The following is an 18,865-nucleotide window of genomic DNA, read 5'->3' as shown; positions in this document are numbered from 1 at the left end:
GCCGGGCTGTGATTGGCGGGGCGGCGGCGGAGGCAGTTTCCGGAAAGGGGCGGTGGGAGGAGGAGCGATATGGCGGCGGAGAGCGGAGCGGGGCCGCAGGAGATGATGGAGGGTGAGAGCCCGTTGGGGCTGTCGCGGAGGCTGAGGGGGTCGGGGTGGCGCGGCCGGCTGCTCGACCGGCGCCTCCAGGCGGTTCGGCTGCCAGCTGCGCGCTGAGAGGGGGCTTGTGGGCCCTCCGCAGTCGTGCAGCCCCCGCGCGTCCAGCCCGAGGACCACTGGTTGGGGGGCCAGGCCCTGCCGGGGGACCGGTGTGTGGTGCTGCACGCCGTGATGCCCGGCCGCTCCGTGTGCCAGAGGAAGAGAAGGAGTGGGGTTGCGGAGATGGCCGTGACGCAAAAAAAATAAAGATAACAAGAAAGAAACCTTCTGGATGGCGCTGGTTTTCCTTAGTCCCTTGGTGAAATGAGAGCAAATAGAGGGGGGACCAGCGAGGAGCTTCTTGTGGTCCAGGCTCAGGGTGGCCACCGGAGCTGGGTCTCGGTAAACGTGAAGGGATCTGGCAGGTTGTTCTGGGGATACGGTTTCTCTTATCTGTTAGGGTTTTTTATTATTGATACCTTCACTTCTTCGTGTCATTAGTACTATTGTACATGATACTGATTTTTTTTTTTTTTTTATTAAAAGCTCTTAAAATGTAATAGTTCTAATTCCATCTCCGTAATCTTTGGAATTGCACTTCATTGATCTAAGAAATTTCCTTTTTCCTCCAGTCTTCTTCCCAGATTGTTGGTTTTAGGAAGATGTGATGGGAGGAAAAAGTACATCCAAAATCAAAGTAGAAACAAGGGGTAAGAGGCCTTTTATTTAAGACTAAACCTTTCATTTAGTTAACTTAGGATTTCTACTAACTGCCTAGTCGTTTATTTGAATCCTGGTTATTCCGTCTGCTTGCTACTCCTTCCCTGTGCCCCGCTGCTGGAAAAAGCCTAATTCTGCCGTTCTGTGTCTTGCGCAGTTGATAAGCGGATCGAGTCGGAGGAGTCGGGAGATGAGGAGGGGAGGAAGCAGGCGGTTCGCTTGGTGACAGAGCTCAGCCAGCAGAGCCTGCGGGATGAGCAGAACGGCGAGAACTCCGCAGGTACCGTGTCAGCCTCACCGCTGCCTCCAGGAGCCGTGTGCGCAGCCTGCGTCAGCCCCTTGTGCTCCTCGTGGCTGAGTATCCATGGGATTCTGCCCTAGAGCCATCTGCTTGAAATTTCAATAAATTGTAGTGTTGTCATTGCTAGAATAAAGTTGCCTGCTTTTTATGGAACCACTAATATTAGACCTTTGATTTTTTTTTTCTTGTTTATTTACCCATCCGTGTTTCTCTTTGAAATATTTGATATCAAAATGCAAACCATCGTTATTAATTCTCTATTCATCACTGTTCTAGTCTCTATTTTCTTTTATGGAAAATTAGAGATTTTATATGGAAAGATGCTGGAAGTTTTCATTAGAAGTTATCATGATGAACTTTTCATGATTCTACCTTAGTTAATGTAGTTTTTTGCCTAACGAATTGCCAGGTTCCTTTGGAAGGCAACAAAGATTATTCCTAGATGGGTTGAAGGAACCTGTCCATTTTATTGTGTTAATTTAAAAATCCTAAGACATCTCAAAATTATATCTTTGAATCCTCTTGGGTTTAAACTCTTCCTCCTGATCTCATTGTTTGTATTAGAACATGGGGCAGAAATACTGACAGACTTTAAAGCCTGTGTTTGATGGAAGGGTTTTCAGTGGCTTGCATGGAACTTGTCAGAGCAGATCCATTTCTGCAGACCCTGTGTGGTGATCTGAGCTGTGCTTTTGGTGCAATCTCAAGTGTAACATCATTCTTTTGGCAGAGATGTCCATGTTATTTTTATTGGGATACTGGAAGGGAAATAGTTCTTACAGTGGATCCCTCCTTGTCTTAACCTTGTGCATTGGGATTTGCCAAAGTATTTCTCAAACTAGTGAATTGTTACTAGAATTTTAAATCTCATCTCATAACTAAATGCACTCTATATAGGTTTAATTGTTTATAATTTAATCCCCCTAAATACTAATAAGGAAATGTTCTTCCATAGGCTAGTCATGGCTTTTCAAACCGTGCATCCCAAGCACTATGTAATTGATAGAACCATCTTTGCCTGCCTGGAATCCCTAAATCAGCTGGCGTGATTTAGCTGTGTGTTGGAGGTTATATTTTGCACATTGTTCCCCTGGGAATTCTATGAAAGGAAATACAGAAGTGATGTACTTTTACTCTAGTGAAAGCAAGAAAAACACATTCAGATTTTTCTGCTGAATTACATTTGTGTACTGTTTAATACTGTATTGTTACTTTTTCCAAACTGTAAGCATTCAGAAAACTAGTGCAGGAACCAAGCAGAGGAATAATTTTTGAACATTTGAGATAGTTTCCACGGCCAGCTTTGAGTTTCTCAGCTGAAAGGAAAATGATGAGTTTTCCACATTTTTTTTTCACAGAAGATGTTAAGCAGAAAGAGCTTGAGCAGCTGAAATTTCAAATTCATCATTTAGCTAATTCTCTGAGGAATAGAGCCTCGGGTTAGAAAGCCTATAACTGAGCTATTTATAATATTCTTCATGCATATGCACTTTAAAAGTGTAGTTAGGCTTTTTGTTGATTGAAATGCTTGTGGTACTATGAACTTATGTAACTCGGTAATGACTGTTCCTGCTGTGGGCTTTGGGTTTTCTGAATGGTGGATTTTCTTTCCACCTCTGCAGAGGCATGTGGCTTGCAGACATAGGTTGCACAAAAATTCACTTACAGAACTTCATTGCCAGAGTGATGGTTTTTTTCCCATTGAGAAGTGTGGAGTAAAGCAATTTCCAAGGGAAATTGCAGTCCTGGCTGTAAAGTTCTTGTAGGACGATCAGTTAATTTTCTATATCTAGTCAGTTCATAAATAAAATTACATATAAATGACTGTAAATTTGTTGGAACCATTTTTCTCTTCTTTCTCTTACTTTTTTTTTTTTTTTCTGTTGTTCGAGAGAAAATGTATTTTAATATTTTCATACCAATACTGATTTACAGCTGATACCAGATACACAGCTCCCTCAGGCTGCTGTTTGCTTTAGACACAGTGCATGGGCTTTATGACAGTTGGCTTTATTACACAACAGCATGTGTAATAAAGTGCCTGTGTGTTCAGTTTTAAATCTTCCCCTTTATTTATTTTATTGTTCATTTTTAATTTTTTTTCTTTTATTTTAGCAAGTTCAATGTGCATCCTGTGTGATTTGGTTTTGCAGCTTTGGATTTGAATGTTCTTTTCCACACTGGCTATCATGAGTGCTCTCACAAAGCCATATGTCAAAATTAAGAGGAGCCTACCCTTTGACAGGCCCCAGAACAGAGTATTTAACACATTACCTAAATCAAGTGTTTATAAATTAAAACATTCAAGCTTGCTAGCCAAATGAAGCCAAAGAATTTTTTTTTTCTTGAATGAGGTTTTTTGCTGAAGATTTATTTTTTTACCCAGTGCGTGATTTGTTTTACTGTTGGACACCTTTAAAGCCTCAAAAGCCTTGAAACTCAAAAAGTTCCATCACCATGAACACTAAGTTGCTGCCAGTATGACTCAATACAAGGGGTATAATTTGGATTTCTTCATGTGATATCTCAAATAACTGTAGTTCCAACCCAGACACTGTTTCTGTGGGCTGTAAATTCAGCAAGACCGCTTGTTTGGCTTGGAGCACTTCTCACTGACTTTGCACCCAAGAAACAGGTAAAAGAGGTAGAGCCTTGATAGCAGCAGGATGGGGTATCCCACTCCATTGCTGAAGTGCAGAGCTCCTGATATGGAGCTAAAATAAGAAAAAGCAGGCGTTGCTCACTGTTAATTGCTGACAGGCACACGTATGTGTGTAAATTTTTGGTGGCATTTCTATCTTTCTGTTCAACATCCCCAAGAATACCAGCACATTTTGCATTCCCAAACTATAATTTATGTTTCCTGCTGATTTGTGCTGTTTAAAAAAAAAAAAAAATCTAAAATATGAGGTTTGTTTTTATAGTCTTAACTTCTGTGAATCAGTTCAGTGAGTCTCCTGTTTAAATGTCCAGGCAAGAGCAACAGCCCAAATATAGGAAGGTTAGTGAAGATCTGTGGACCACCAAGCCCTTGGAGTTGGATGGTAGCATTATAAATGGTGATGCTGGTATTGTTTGTGTCTTCATTACTATTTACAATGCCAAGCATTAGCAGGAGAAACACTCATTAAATAGGAGCACTTGACATTTACAGGGATGTTTTAACCATGCTGGGCTGTGAAAATAGTCACTGCTGCTGGGTTGAGGGAATGAGCTTGCATACATGCAGGAGTAAAATCCCAAAGGCAAAGCCTTTGGGATGTGACTTTAATTAAACTTGCTTGAGATTTTGGTAGCACCCAGAGAAGCTTTGCACATGAAGTAGAAAAATCTTGCATGTCATATGTCAGTTTTGCAAAGCTGAATCAGAAATTGGTGCAACCAGCACACCATCTCCAACAAATGGGAATGGACATGAATTATTCAACATGAATTCTCCAGTAAATATCCCTTCCTCCTGTGCTGTGGTAGAAGCACAGCAAATGCTGTCCTGTTTTCCAGAGCTATAAAAGCATTTTCCAAGGAAATTCATGTAGTGGGATAAACAGTGTTGTCTGGCATAGTAGAGAGTTCAGCCAAAAGGAAGGGAGATCCATGCAAAAGTGTTCACAACAGTGAGATAAAGTGGCAGTGCTAATAAAAAAAACCCTGAAGGTTGAGATTGTTGAGATGCTTGGTCATTCCTGGTCATCTCACTAGACAGTTACAATTCCTTCTTGGCAAGGTTTTATTATGTTGTCAGAGGAGCACAGACACTTTGGATGGGGTATCTTTAAAGGGATGATTGAAGGTGTGAAGGAAGGGCATCCTGCCCTCTCATGAACCTGCAGTTTTCAGCAAACACACAGGCAGGTTGGGCAAGGTGCTGATCTGTGTGTCTTTTGCATCTGAGCATGAAATCCTGCTGATAAGGAAGTTTTTTCAATAATGAGTTGTCGTGGTTTTAATGAAGCAGGATGTCTGAACTCTGCCTCTCATGTGTTTCTTCTCCTGAGGAGCATTTGCTCTCTGGATGTTGGCTGTTACCCTGCCTTTGGCTGGCTGGTACAGAAGTTCATTAATGTGTTTGCTTCTCCTGCAGGAGATGCAGAGACACCAGTGGACATGGAGACTATTAGCCTGGATCCAGAAGCTGAGGTAAAGGCAGATTTTTGTCCTTAGGGGCTTTATATGGCAGGAAGCAAAGGTAGGCAAAGGCAAGTATTGAAACCTGATTAAAAGATCTAATTCTTCTGAAGGTGCTGGCTACTGTGATCCTCCCCAGAACTGATTCAGAGCCTTTAGACTAGAAGTAGAGGTGTTTCATTTTTTTTCACTAGCTGAAAGATTTTTGTTATACTTTAGAATTTTAAATTTAGCATAGATGCACTGAAGGTGTCTGTGCTGCAAGAGGTATTGCTATGAGCTTCAGAGAGTATGTTCAGTGAGCTGTCTGCTGCTGTGAGCCCTGTGATGTAGAACAGGCACAGCCCACTGCTTTGGCATCAGCAACCTCGTGAACCTGTTAGCAGCAGAGGGTTTGAGCTAGGGTGGGGAAGTGCTCTGTTTCTCTTTGACTTTCAAAACTGGAGCATCTGGGGCTGAACAGCACAGATGTGAAGTGCCTCAGCTGATTGCCAGTGAAGAATTAACATTGACAGAACCACTGGTTATTCAAACTGTCAGTGATTTCTGCTCATCTGAGGCCTGGAACTGGAAACGGCAATTTGTGTTCTGGTTAAACCCTAGAAAAGTAGTTAAGAGAACTTTATGCAAAACTACATTTCTGCAAGAATCTTTCTTAATAAATTTCTGAAGATTTCTAATTTTGGTAATGCTCAGGAAAGGGATGTTGCATTTTGCAGGTATTGCATTTGCAGTTGGCAAGTTTAGGCCTTGTGTGTCAGTTGTGGTGGTAAAACCACGTGCTAAACCCATTTTACAAATGCTCTTGGAAGGGAAGTTTTAATGAGCTTCACATTTTTTAAGACTATCATTTCCTTAGAACAAAGTAGCAGGTTGATCTTTAAAGACCAGATTTGTTTGAAACAACTGCTAATCCCTCCATTTCTCTTTAAGGATGTTGACTTGAATCATTTCCGAATTGGGAAGATTGAAGGATTTGAGGTGCTCAAGAAAGTGAAGGTAACAGTCCAGGGGAGTAGAGAACGCCTCTGGGAACTGGGGATTTTGTAGATCTAACCTATAAGAGGACAGATAGAAAGTATCTTTTTGGCTGACTTTAGGGAGTTAATTTTTAGCTGAAGAAGGTAGCGTTCACCTATTTGTCAAGTAGTAACAAAAACCTTGGTATTTTGCAAGTTTGTTTTTGGAAGTGGATGAGAGACAATATGTCAGGGCACATCCTGGACTAGCACAGCAGACTGAGCATTGAATAACATGGATGGGAAAGGATCTCTAGAGGTCTCCAGTAAAGCCCTCAAAGCAGGCCCAGTTAGAACATGTTGCCTAAGGCCTTCACCAGTTAATTTTTTGGGTATTTCCAAGGATGGAGATTATATAGCCTCTCTGGGCTGCTGTTACTGTGTTTGACCATTGTGGTTGAAAGATTTCCTTCTGTAGAATTGAAGTATACCAAGAAAAGACTGTATTAAAAAAACAAATAAACAAAACCAAACAAGCCATTAACAACCCAACAAATTCCCAGCAAAACTTAATGGGGAAACCCTCTCACACACATTTTTGTCATTAAGCCAAAAGGCATTATATGCAATCCTTCATATCCATTTTCTTGTTTCTTTTTAAACTTTTCCTCAACAATTAGACTCTATGTCTCCGTCAAAATTTGATCAAGCACATTGAAAACCTGGAGCAATTGCAGACCTTGCGGGAGCTGGATCTCTATGACAATCAAATTCGGAAGATTGAGAATTTGGAGTCTCTGGTGGAACTTGAGTGAGTCCAGGGGAATCACCAGGATTAGGTTGGGGGTGGTTTGCTGCTCACTGTGTTACTCATGCTGTGCTTATTCCAGTGTTCATCACCCAAGCCCCTCTCAGAATTTATTTTGGTGCTCTGTGAAGGGTAATATCTACTCTATTGATATTTGACCCATGCAGTAAATAAGTTCCATTATCCTGAAACTCCCCAGGGAGAGGGAGCTGGAAATGAAATGTGCTGTGTAAGGCAGTGAGAATGGCAGGTGGTTGCAGCTTCCACACAGGTGTGGGAGCTCTCAGGCCCCCTTTGCTCTTGTAGCAAGAGCTCTGTCTAACAGGTTTTTATTCCTGCAAAAATGACAAGAGATTTCATGTAAGGTTTTTTTGTGGATTTTTTTTCATTTGTTTTGTCTTTGTTTTTTTGTGTTTTCTTTTCTTGAAGAGTGTTGGGGAAGGGGTAAGTACCCTTCCAAGTTTCTGAGTTTCTGGCACTTGCCTGGATCACTCTGGAGGTAGAGGTACATTACAAAACTGTTCCTACTGGGGAAGGACCGGCCCACTTCTCACCATCACAACTGCTTCCTGCCCAGGGGAGCCCTTGACATGGTCCTGTCAGAGGCAGATCTTGTAGGCAGGTACCTTTCCCAAGGAAAATGCAGATTGCCTTCCTCCCACCATGGCAGCTCCATGGCTGGACAAAATAATGGCTGTCTTCTGCATGTGGCAGATGATTTTTGTTTTTGCTAACACACTACAGAAGTATTTTGAAGGTTTTATTTGTTGTATTTTCTGCTAAAAAGAAATTGCATCTATGACTTTAGCTTCAAGGCCTAGCAAAGGCTTGATCTCTGCAGAGAGGGAGATTCCCCACCAATTTACAGGTGCCTCTTTCAGAATCATTGATGCCTGATGGATTGATGAGACCTTTGGTTTGTTTTACCTCAGGATCCTGGACATCTCCTTTAATGTTCTGCGACACATTGAAGGACTAGATCGGCTTACTCAGCTTAAAAAACTCTTCCTTGTCAACAACAAAATCAGCAAAATTGAAAATTTGAGCAACTTGCAGATGCTACAGATGTTAGAGTTGGGGTCCAATCGAATCCGGGTAGGTTTGCTCTGAGATGTTGGCTGGAGAATTTTCAACTCTTTGGTGTGATATTGGCATTTTCTGAAAGTGCACTGCACTGACTTTGATTTGCAATTTTGTTGGTTTTTATTATTCCAATCATTCACTGTGCTTATTGCATGCTGGAGCCTTTCATTATCCATTAGTGCCTGGCTACTAAATCACCATTTATGAATTTGTCTTTGATGAACTCATATATCCCCCTACGTGTTTCCTTTCTCATGTTATGGTTTCTTCCTGCTAGACAGCCAAGCCTATCAAAACTGCAATTGTTTTCTCTTATCTCTCTATAGACTGCTGCTGAGTCCATGAAACCTACTGAAAAAATTAGTTTGATTTGCAGGTGCAATTGACTGTCTGCTATGGCAGTCAGTCTTGTTCAGCAAAAAGATTTTCTTGAGGCTTTGCTCTGACATGCCTTTAAAACCTAAAACTTGGTACTGTACTGCTGATGATTGCTTTTGGGTTTTATTGTTTGTGACTTTTTCAATTTAAAATCTGTGCCACTTACAGGAGAGCAGTTATGAGTAGTCTCTCCTGTCCCTAAGCTATGATTCTCTGTATTTGCTCAGTTCAAAAGAGAATTGGTCAGACAGATGACACAAAAGACTTGCAACTTACAAAATAAGCCTTTTTTAAAAGCTTTTTTAATTACATGCTCTTTAGAAAATACTCATGAAAGATGAGTGCATTTCAATCAATGTGGTATAAATTGGTGCTGCCCATTTATAGTCTCTGAGAAATTACTTGTTATGCTGAAAGATTAGGAAAAGATCTGTTTGTCCTTTTTGTTTCAGGACTTGTAGAAGAATGCTTGTCTTTGTAGAAAAGAAGGAAACTTCAGTTTTTAAAAAGCGCAGAAATATGTGCTACTCTTTTGAAGAGGAAATACTTTGCTTTGCTCATAAAGCTAAACCAGACTGAATTGTTTTCCAGAAATTTCTGCTTTAGAAATGAAATTATTTAGGGGAATAAATCTAGGGTGTGAGAACATCAGCCAGGTCAGATGAGGGATTAGGAACCTCAGAGATTGCATGGAATGGGGGAACAGCAGTTATGCAGAAAAGCACTTGGCTTTTTTCAGAAGCAGAGCAGGCTCAGCACACTGATCCTTACATCACAAAAGTTGGGTTAAGCAAAACTGTACTGTATTCTGTATCGAAACATCATTACCATCTGGGGAAAAAAAGAAATCCAGCTAGGTTTCTGAATTGATACTTAGGCAGTACATTGTCAGTAACGTTGTCAAGCCAAGGAATATCTTTTTAACAATGAGGTTGGATTTATCTTACGTGTGTTTTCTCAGTGTTGAGCCTGAGCATATTAACAGAACAAACGAAAAAAAAAAAAAACCAAAATTGTCACTCTATGTCACAAGCTTCTTAAATTACTTTCTTTTTAGTGTTTTTTGTTGTTTTGGTTTTTTTTTTCTGTTTGTCTGTTAATTCTGTTCTGACTTCTTCAAACAGCAGTGTTCTATGCTTCTAATTGCTTTATTGGAGTGAGTAACCTGTGACTTGGCTTGGCACAAAGAAATCTCATGCTGCCAGGGTACCCAGAATTCCTGGGCTAGTTTTCTCTTGGTCTAGGGTGCCTTGGCTCTATGCTTTAAGCTGGACCTATCCTTAACTCTTTAGGGTACAAGCCTGTGGACTCTTCAGGCAGTGTTCTTGGCTCTGAGGTGCCTGATTGACTTTGCTGGGCATTAAAGCTTCTGCAGCAGGGCTGTTCTTGCCTACTCCTCTGCACACTCAAACCTCATGGAGTACCCTTATCTTGGAGTCCCTCAGGACTGAGCACTTTTTGCTGTTTCTTTTGGGGAGCAGAACTTTATGCTTGAGCTGACATATTTAATGCTTTTTATCTTAAAGTTGGACTGAGGCAGCTATAATGGAAGCACTTCTTTACTTGTTCTTATATTTTTGTCCCCTCATGTCCATCTGTTCCATTCTTCTCCCTGTACTGGGTCATCAGTATTTCCTTCTCAGGGCTGGAGAAGCTGCCAGTGAGCAACGAATCTATAATTTTTCTTGCAAGGTCAAGAAAGGGCTAAGTCCTTAGTCTAGAAGGGGGGTGAATGCAATTTTGAGCTGATTAACACTGTCTGCTCAGTCTTCTGGCAGTTGTGGGATAGAGGCTGAAAAGCTTCTTACCTTTCCTGAGCATTCATCATCTTCTTCTTTATGTTATTACATGCACAGGTAAACACAGAGTAATCCAAGTGGTGCTAGGACTCAGTGGCCTGGCTCCCCAGCACCACTGATTTGAAATTTTGGCAGGCGAGTAGCATGTGGAAAAGCTGAGATGTCATAGCCTACCTGAGCATAGACACACAGCTCTGAGTGTGTCTGTGTCCATGTTATTGTTTTACTGTGAGCTGAATTCTGGTTGTAAAATCCTTGTCACTTTTAACAGCATCTTGGTTTTTTAATTCAGAGGCTTTTCCCTGAGAAATAAAACTGTTTCCTTTTGTTTGCAGGAGCCTTTTGTAATCTTACCCTTTTCCCTTTTTTTCCCCCTGTCTTTGCTCTTCTGTTCCTACTTTCTCCCTTCCTTTGTAATATCCCTGATGCTTCACAAGGATCCTTATTTCCTCTTCCTGAAGGCTGAGCTTGAGCTAAACTGGTACAGTGTCCATATTCTGCCAGTACCATGTGTGTTTAAAAAGTGTACACCACTCAGACTGGTGTGGGTGTGTTCTGCCTGAAACGTGACTGTACAGCCAGTAGTTAAATCTGTTAACACGCACACCCACACACACCTGTGAGACAGTTAACTTTGCTTATGGCAGAGGAGCTGAACAACTTGCCTCTGTGTTACACAGTCACTGATGTGCAGGACTAAATTTACAAACTGTGGCTTTTTCTTCCCAGATTCTGTTTCTATTCACTAGCAACAGATTTTGTTTGCTTTATAAATGAATATCTTCTACCCAGGATACACCACATGGTTATAATGTGGCTATAAAAGTGACAGCTACATCTACCAGCTGGAGTTTTGCAATAACACCGTCTCCTCTGGTCGTTTCACAGGTGATAGAAAACATCGACACCTTGGCTAATCTTGACAGTCTGTTCCTTGGAAAGAATAAAATCACCAAGCTCCAGAACCTGGATGCACTGACAAACCTGACTGTGCTCAGTATACAGGTACTGGTTGTGTTCTGAAAAGCCTCAGTGGCATGAGCCACCCTGTGAGATAGGATCAGCTCTTTTGAATCACAGAATCCCAGAAAGATTTCAGTTGGAGGGAACATTAAAGACCATCTTGCTCCATCCCCCCAAAATGGGCAGGACACCTTCCACCATCCCAGGTTTTTTCCCAAGATTCCACCTTGGACACTTTAGGGATCCAGGGGCAGCCACAGCTTCTCTGGGCATCCTGTGCCCAGGCCTCACCACCCTCACAGAGAAGAATTTCTTCCTAAAATCTAATTTAAACCTGTATTCCTTCTGTTTAAGGCCATTCCCCCTTGTCCTGTCACTGCACACCCTTGTGAAAAATTCCTCTCTGGCCTTCTTGTAAGCCCCAATTAGCAGGTCAGCAGTGTTAGAGTCAAACTCCTGTACTGGAAGGAAGTGTGATATTGTTTGTGTTGTCTTTTTTCATCCTTTCATGCTACTTGAGATTGACAGACACTGATAAAATTATCAAACAAATATTTGTTTTATACATTTTTCCATATTTTTATGGAAGAAAGAACAGGAAATTACTGTAATCCCCTACTTCCTTCCTGAAACACTGTTTCCTAGAGTGTTACAGTAACACTGGAAGTGTTATGCCAGGTAGTCCTTACAATGACAGTGGTTCAGGGTCACTGCCTTCTTACTGAAGAGGCAGGAAATGTGAACAAGACTGTGCTGAATGCAATCTGTCCTGAATGAGCTTTCAGAAAGCTTCTTCCTTTTTAAAAGGTGGAATAAAAGATAACTCAGCTAATTTTCTTTCACCGAGTCTCGTCCTTATCCATATGACAATGCTTGTGCATTCTAGCATCTGTTAAAGCTGCTGGCAAGACACACTGACTACCTGTTGTGGTACCTGTATGTGCCATTATTCTGCAGAGCATAAAGAATTAGCTACAGCAGAGTGCAGTGTGATTAAGGTGGTGGAACTTCCTCTCTGACCTTCCCACTTGTGAAGAGCTACAAAATGAACTCTATTCATGCTGTTGTTTAAGACACCAAGCCAAAAAATTTTCAGGCTGCAACTTTTGATGGAAAGGTCAGAGTCTAATTTTTGCTGGAGACTGGGACTCCCATGGGACTTCCTGATGCATCAGCAGTGCAGAGATCAAACAGCTGAGCTCACAGCATCAGTCTGGGGCCAAAGCAGACTATTTCCCCTTCTCAGCCATACTTTAGAGAAATGGTTTTCCCCCGGGGAGTCACAAGGGTTTGGGTTTGTTTGGAGTGGTACTAAACAGCCTGCTACACTTCCAGAATAACCGTCTGACCAAGATTGAGGGGCTGCAGAGCTTGGTGAATTTGCGGGAGTTGTACCTCAGCCACAATGGCATCGAAGTCATCGAGGGACTGGAGAACAATGTGAGCAGGCTTTTGCTGACTGTGCAACACAATTGTTGCCCTGAGCTGCTTGTGTTCGTGGCTTTTCTAGAAGTTTTTGTTCCTTGCTTTCCCCAGTTAGGTGTGGGTTCCTGAGTCTCTTGAGAGACCACAAATATCCAAGAGTTTGTTGTATATTAAAGTATCTCGTGTGGGTAAAGATGCTGCAGATATTCTGGAGTAGAATTACTTCGATCACACGGGGAAGGGAGACGTGGTTGAAGTGGTTGAAGCAGTAGCCTGGCTGATCCTCAGGGAAGGCTCCTGGACACAGCTGGCTGGCTGCTGCAGCCTTTCAGACAACAGCTTAGTGATGACCTTGAGTGCTTTTCAATGGGACAAAACTGGAGCTGGGAGTAAGGCCAGCCATGGCATGCAGCTTGCCTTCCTGTCAGTGTACATGTCTGTCTTTTTGGATGGGATGGGTTTCTTGGAAGCCTGTATCATTTTCATTCTCACCCAGCAAAAGTTTTTCTAAAATTGTAGAGTTTCCTGCTGCTAAGAGTTTGGTCAATTCTGGTGCTCAAAGGGACACTTTGGATCTGATTTTTAATCTTCCTCTTAATGTACTTTGAGGAAAGCTGACTTTTTAGGAGCCCTTGGCTGGCAGCTGCCATCCAGCCAGTAACTGCCTTCATTTTTGTCACATGGCTTCTGGGGGTCAGTAGCCCAGCTTGATTGAGAACAATCTTCCTTGTTCTATATAGGCAGAAAGACTTGAGCTGAATGTGAGCAGCTGGCAATAACATGTCTGCTCCTGACAGTTTCCAGCTCTGGGCATGGAAAAAGTGGCACAGAGAAGATGAAAGGAAATCAGATCTAATATTTTTGTGTTTGCTTTGTCTAGAACAAACTCACAATGCTGGACATTGCATGCAACAGAATTAAGAAGATCGAGAATATCAGTCACCTAACAGAGCTCCAGGAGTTCTGGGTAAGCACAAGGCAGAGCGGTTCCCCAAAATGTTCTGTGCAACAGTGGGGGAAACGCTTTTGATGGCCAGCATATGGACATGTGTGCCTTGGAGGGAACTCCCCTAGTTCTGGTGATCAGCTTTAAGATCTTGACAGTCTGCATGGATGGAGTGTGTGGTGGTTTTCCCTAGGAAAGATGCAGAGCTTAAAAATTTCTTTGCCAGTCTTGATGAGTGGTAAGAAGCCTGTCTCTGAAATGGGCCCTGCCTTCATGCTCAGGTTGGTTATGAAACAGCCCCACATGTCTTATTTCTGCAGCTCTTCTTTCTCTAAGTGAGAATGACAGACTACCAGGGGAAGCACAGAGCTTGTTCAGAGCAGAGTTCATATGTTTATGGTGTTATAAATATGAAGAAAATGAAACCAACCTCTGGTTCCATTCCTGTGAGGCAGATAACAGCTTAGGTTTGCTTCTGTTTCTTTTTGGTGCCCTGAATTGCTGAGCTCTCTAGCTTCCCTAAGTCAGGTCAGGTAATTCAGAGATATCCTATCCTGAAGCAGCAGCACTGTGCCATGTTTGGGAGCTGTGTACAAATGTGCTCATGTGACAAAAAGAAGAAGCTGCAGATGTTCATGAGCTGGCATGTGCTTTAGCTCTTGTAGAATTTCTGCATTCAAGAATAAGAGAATAAGAGCTGTGCTGTACAGTGTCTGTCATTTGGAGTTATTTAAACTCTTTGGCAGATACTGAGAGAAAAGGAGGAGAAAGCAGCTTCAAATGAAACCCAGCTGGAGTCTGGAGCCCAGGCTCCTTAGATTGTTTTCTTCATCTTGCAGTGAGGCTGAGGAGACAGCCAGCAGCGTTACCTGGTCATGTGTGTCTGTAAGGAACTCTTTAAGGAGCAGGACATTTAACATGACATCTTTTGGGCAGCAGAGGTGAGGCAAGGCAGTGTGTCTGGTGTGGGGCCTGTCCTGATGCCGTGCAATTCCCTTCTGTCTTCCTCTTTGCTGTTGCTCTGCTAATAGGAGGTGTCTGCACTGGTTGCACCTGAAAGGACAGGCCAGAGCTGAACTTGGCTGGATTCCTTTGCAAAAACACTAGGGTGTTTAGAGTCCTTTGTCAGAGCAGAGCACTGGCCAAGACCTGTTAGCTGAGCATGGAAAATGCCCTCCTGGCTTTGTTCCACTTCAACACCACGTTTAAAAAATACTGACTTGTTTGAAAAGGAGCAGGGCAGAATTTTCAATGGAAACCAGTGTTATATCTCCCAAGTTATATTTTTTTTTCATTGACTGCACAGTTGAAGCTACATAAAAATGTCCTTTAACACCTTAAGTAAACAGAATTCAAAATCCTAGACCCTGTAATAGTCTTCTAGCAGTTTCCCAGTAGCACATCTCCTCCAGTGGAGGGACTGAGACATCTGAAGGTTGAGTGACTTGGCTGAAGTACCGTTTTGATGAGCTGCAGCAGAGTGAGACAATCTAGTGAGGTTTTTTTATGTTTTATATGAAGTGCTGCAGTGAGTCTGTATCCAAAAGTGAAGGGTGCTGTTGTCTCAAGGTTGAGCAGCATGTGGCTACATTGCAGCTTTGCTTCCTTGTTGGGCAGCTGAAGCACTCATTCCTTTGTGTGCAATTGCTGAGCCAACAAAGAGGCAGGAGAAGAACCCAAATCAGAGAGCTTGGCATTTCCTCTGGAGTGTAGAAGCAGGTTTTACAGGGAAATTTATGTAGAGGAGAGAGGAAAATGTTGCTTTTCTTGACAGCTTGGGACATTTTTTAATGTCTCCTGAGAAGTCATAAAAGTAAAGATGGATGTCACAGTGGAAATAAATTACAATATAAAAATTTCCAGTCCATAAATGCACAATGGAGTGGGAGATGGTGTAGAGACTGGCTTGGTGCCTCGCAGGCTCTTTCCCAGCAGTGTTTGGACTGGATCCAGTGTCTGAAGGGTGGAGCATCTGACCAGCATCCAGGACAGTGTGGGGGAAGTTGGTTTTAGTGCTGAGGCCTGGGATGTGAGACAGGAAAGCTCATCTCAGAGGTTCCAGAGGTTCTACTTTGTAGACAAAGTGTTTATGATCCTGTGCAGCAGTGGTGCCCCAGTAGCAGTGACACAGTACTATGACTGCTTTCCTTTTCTTGGGGGTACCTGTGGGTGTGAATGTGCCTGTGTGTGCTCTGCAGATGAATGACAACCTCGTTGAGAGCTGGAGTGACCTGGATGAGCTGAAAGGAGCCAAGAATTTGGAGACTGTATACCTGGAGCGAAACCCCTTGCAGAAGGACCCCCAGTACCGGCGGAAAATCATGCTGGCCCTCCCGACTGTCCGGCAGATTGATGCCACATTCGTTCGATTCTGATGCTCTTGCTGCCCTCTCTCCCCTGCCCTCCTCCAAGAAATGTCCCAGTGGGGTTTTTTATCCACTCACCATTCCCCAGGTCTTCAGTACACTGACACTCACAGGGCAAACAGTCAATAAAAACCACTGAAACCAGGTCTCGTGTACAATGCACTCATTGTTTTTGAAATGTTATTATTATTATTATTATTAAATCTTAACACAAGAGCCTTCAGTGTGCCTGTGTTTATTTTATGGGGGAAGTTTTACCAGAAGGTGTTTGCAGCAGACTGAAGCCATGTGAGCCACTTGCTGACCACTGCTGACTCTGTGCCACACGTTCAGGTTAGGAATCTCCTTGCAAACACCACATCCGGATCAAGGCTCAACAGTGGCCTGTAAAAATGTGAAAAAAATATCTGGTGAAGATCCCCACCCAGGTTAGTTTGCAAGTATGAGTCAGTTCTAAATATCTGGTGATACAACATGGGGCTGCACGGGGAGTTGCCTTCTTGTACTCATGTTTTTAAGCACAGCTGTGAGCTCATGAGAGGACTAGGGACAAACTGGTGTTAATATATTAATGTGAGCAAGGTAAGGGTTTGGTAGCACACAGTATTTGCAGTCGGAAAATCTGAATCACATCCTGCTTCTACTGAAGGTGGCAGTGTGGCATTGCTGTCCCTCTGCATCTGTGCTTGATACAGGCCATTGAACTGCATCTCTCCAGCTGAAAAACCCTGGGAAGCACTTGCCATCTGCTGCTGTGTTTGTCCAACAGGCATGTCATCAGTTCAGGGGAACAAGGAAAACACAGGAGGGGTGCTTGAAAATGCTCCTGGTGTCAGTTTGATTCATTCTGCTCTGACATGAATTTGAATCTTTGAAAGAGTGGGATGAGTCCCTTCGTCAGCTGGAGACCAGGAATATTAAGCAGGACCATGTGGTCCTGTGAAATATTTTAGTTCCTCTTTGTTCCTTTATTTCCTCTTTGTGGGCTGCGTTGCATTTGCTCACCGGCAGCTCTGCTGTGGATTGTGATGCTGCTGGAGGTGGTGTGGTGATGGGGATTGACTGGGGAACCTGCACCCCATCTTGTCACTGAGCTGGGAATGTGGTGAGTTGCTTTGAGTCCCTCAAAGTGCCACAAACCCTTCCTGGGGTCTGTCAAAGCAGTGTCTCAGTTACTCTCTTACATGGGTGCTGTACCCCCACCCTGTTCCTGGGCTGTGTCCCCTTGACTGGCAGCACCCAGCAGGCAAAATACAAGCTGAAATCCCTTTCCTTGTGAACCTTTCCTTGTATCAGACTTGGTCCTGGTGTGGGAAACCATCCCCCAGGAGCTGAGCTGGCAGCAGGACAGCTGTGAGAACAGAGACCTGCAGGAGAGATCTTGCTGCCATCCACAGGACTTGGAGAAAGATGTTTCTGGACAAGCTTCACTGCTGGGATACACGTAGAGAAGGTACCCAGTGATCTGACTCTGGATTTCTATCCCCTTGTAAATACAGCCTTGATTTGTGGATTTTGGGGTCCAGGGGAGGATATGCCCTGCCATGGGGGCCTCTCACAGGCAGGGAGACAGGGCTTGCAGGGGTGTGATGTGTTTGTGTTCATCTTCAAGGTCAGCTGCCAGGCTGATCCACACCAGCACAGTCACCCCAGTGCTGCCCACATAAACATGTGCAGGTGACAGCAGCCTTATTTTTTATCATCTGCTGGAAGTCAGCACATGACTCATGTGGAGAAGCAGGTGGTGCCTTACCTGCTGCTGAGGGCACCTGCAGCCTGCTCTGCTCCTGTGCAGCAGCTCCAGCTCTGGGTGCCTCTGCAGATGAGGGGCTGTGGTGCCCAAGCTTACAGGGGAAGAGGGTCAGTGCCTCAGTGCTCCTCACTGTCCCACTGCATGAGCAGCTGCATTTCTGCAGGGCTCTGATGGGGTTTGCAGCCTCCTTGCTTTCCAGGGGACCCAGTGATCACAGTCACCACTTTTGTCCCATGAACAGCTGTAGGATCCCACTTAATTTTGCTTCTGAACTTCTCCAGAGCCCCATCCCTTCTTTCCCTGGATCCTGAAAAGCAGGTTCCTGAGCCTTTGGGCAGGGCTGAAGGACAGGGGAGTGCTGTGGCAGGGGGACTGTCCCATCAGAGAGTGGGAGCCCTCCTATGGCCACAGGATACCTGGGACTGAGGCAGTGCTGTGACCCCTTCTGCTGTGACCCATTCTGGGACCCCTCATCAGCCCTTTTGTCCTACCTTGGGAAGCAAGAAGAGGGCTCTATGTGAACCAGATAAGCCCTTCTTTCCCTGGGGCTGCTCTGGATGCATTCCTGGACTCAGTGCCAGGGGTGCTCACTCACAACTCCAAATGGCTCCTGCATGTTTGTCGGCTGTCCCAGAACACCTGAGCTTTCTGGAGTTCTGCAATGAGGAGCTGGGTGCCAACTTGGAGAGACCCTACACTGGCCTTCCCAGATGGTGTGTGCTGTGGGAATTCCTTCCCATGCTCAGGGGCTGATCGCTGTGTGCAAGCAGGCTGAGGGTCCTGCTGGGCAGCCCAAGTGGATGCTCCATGGAGCTGCCACAGGAGCTTCTGGTCATCGTAGGGGCAAGCAGATCCATCAACAACGTGCAGGAGGTGGATATCCCGTGAGTACACCCTGGCTTGCCAGGGCCATCATGTGTCCCTGAGCTCGCACAGGATGCCAAAGGCGTGTTCAGTAGCAGAGGACATGTGGCCCTTCTTTTTTCTCCTCCAGGAAGCTGAAGTGCTGGTGGCACAAGTGGAAGCTCCTGTCAAGCAAGAAGGTGGGTGAGGAGGGAGAGTTGGCCTGGTGGAGCAGGCACACTGGGTTATGGCCCACCC

General features: G+C 44.0%; 2 protein-coding genes across 17 annotated transcripts in view; one reads left to right on the top strand and one right to left on the bottom strand.

Moving 5' to 3' along the window:
• The first annotated feature begins 25 nt into the window (after positions 1-25).
• PPP1R7 (protein phosphatase 1 regulatory subunit 7) lies at positions 26-16,227 on the top strand. 2 transcript variants are annotated; one of them, XM_023933582.2, is made up of 11 exons: positions 26-112; positions 771-848; positions 1,016-1,138; positions 5,241-5,296; positions 6,218-6,283; positions 6,924-7,054; positions 7,984-8,146; positions 11,200-11,316; positions 12,610-12,714; positions 13,580-13,666; positions 15,844-16,227. In XM_023933582.2, exons 2-11 carry the CDS (start codon positions 806-808, stop codon positions 16,018-16,020), a joined length of 1,068 nt encoding a protein of 355 aa, XP_023789350.1. In that variant the 5' UTR covers positions 26-112; positions 771-805; the 3' UTR covers positions 16,021-16,227. The 2 variants fall into 2 exon arrangements, with proteins under 2 accessions (XP_023789350.1, XP_023789351.1); XM_023933583.2 differs by lacking the exon at positions 771-848 and having other exon boundaries at positions 28-112.
• The window catches only part of HDLBP (high density lipoprotein binding protein), a 43,676-nt gene continuing 40,970 nt past the window's right edge, over positions 16,160-18,865 (bottom strand). For 8 of the 15 annotated variants that reach the window (XR_015274659.1, XM_086844585.1, XM_086844590.1 and 5 more), the window contains one exon: positions 16,160-18,792. Coding sequence is in view for 14 of the 15 variants with exons in the window: in XM_086844585.1 (XP_086700711.1) it covers positions 18,717-18,792 (76 nt within the window). In the remaining variant the exon portion in view is untranslated. The remainder of the gene's footprint in view (positions 18,793-18,865) is intronic. The other 7 variants (XM_086844593.1, XM_086844598.1, XM_086844597.1 and 4 more) reach the window with 1 other exon arrangement.

Source organism: Cyanistes caeruleus, chromosome 10 (genome assembly GCF_971803275.1).
Source record: "Cyanistes caeruleus chromosome 10, bCyaCae1.hap1.1, whole genome shotgun sequence".
Lineage (NCBI taxonomy): Eukaryota > Metazoa > Chordata > Aves > Passeriformes > Paridae > Cyanistes > Cyanistes caeruleus.
The sequence above is the reverse complement of the archived record's forward strand: the minus strand, read 5'-3'. Positions and strand labels throughout refer to the sequence as shown.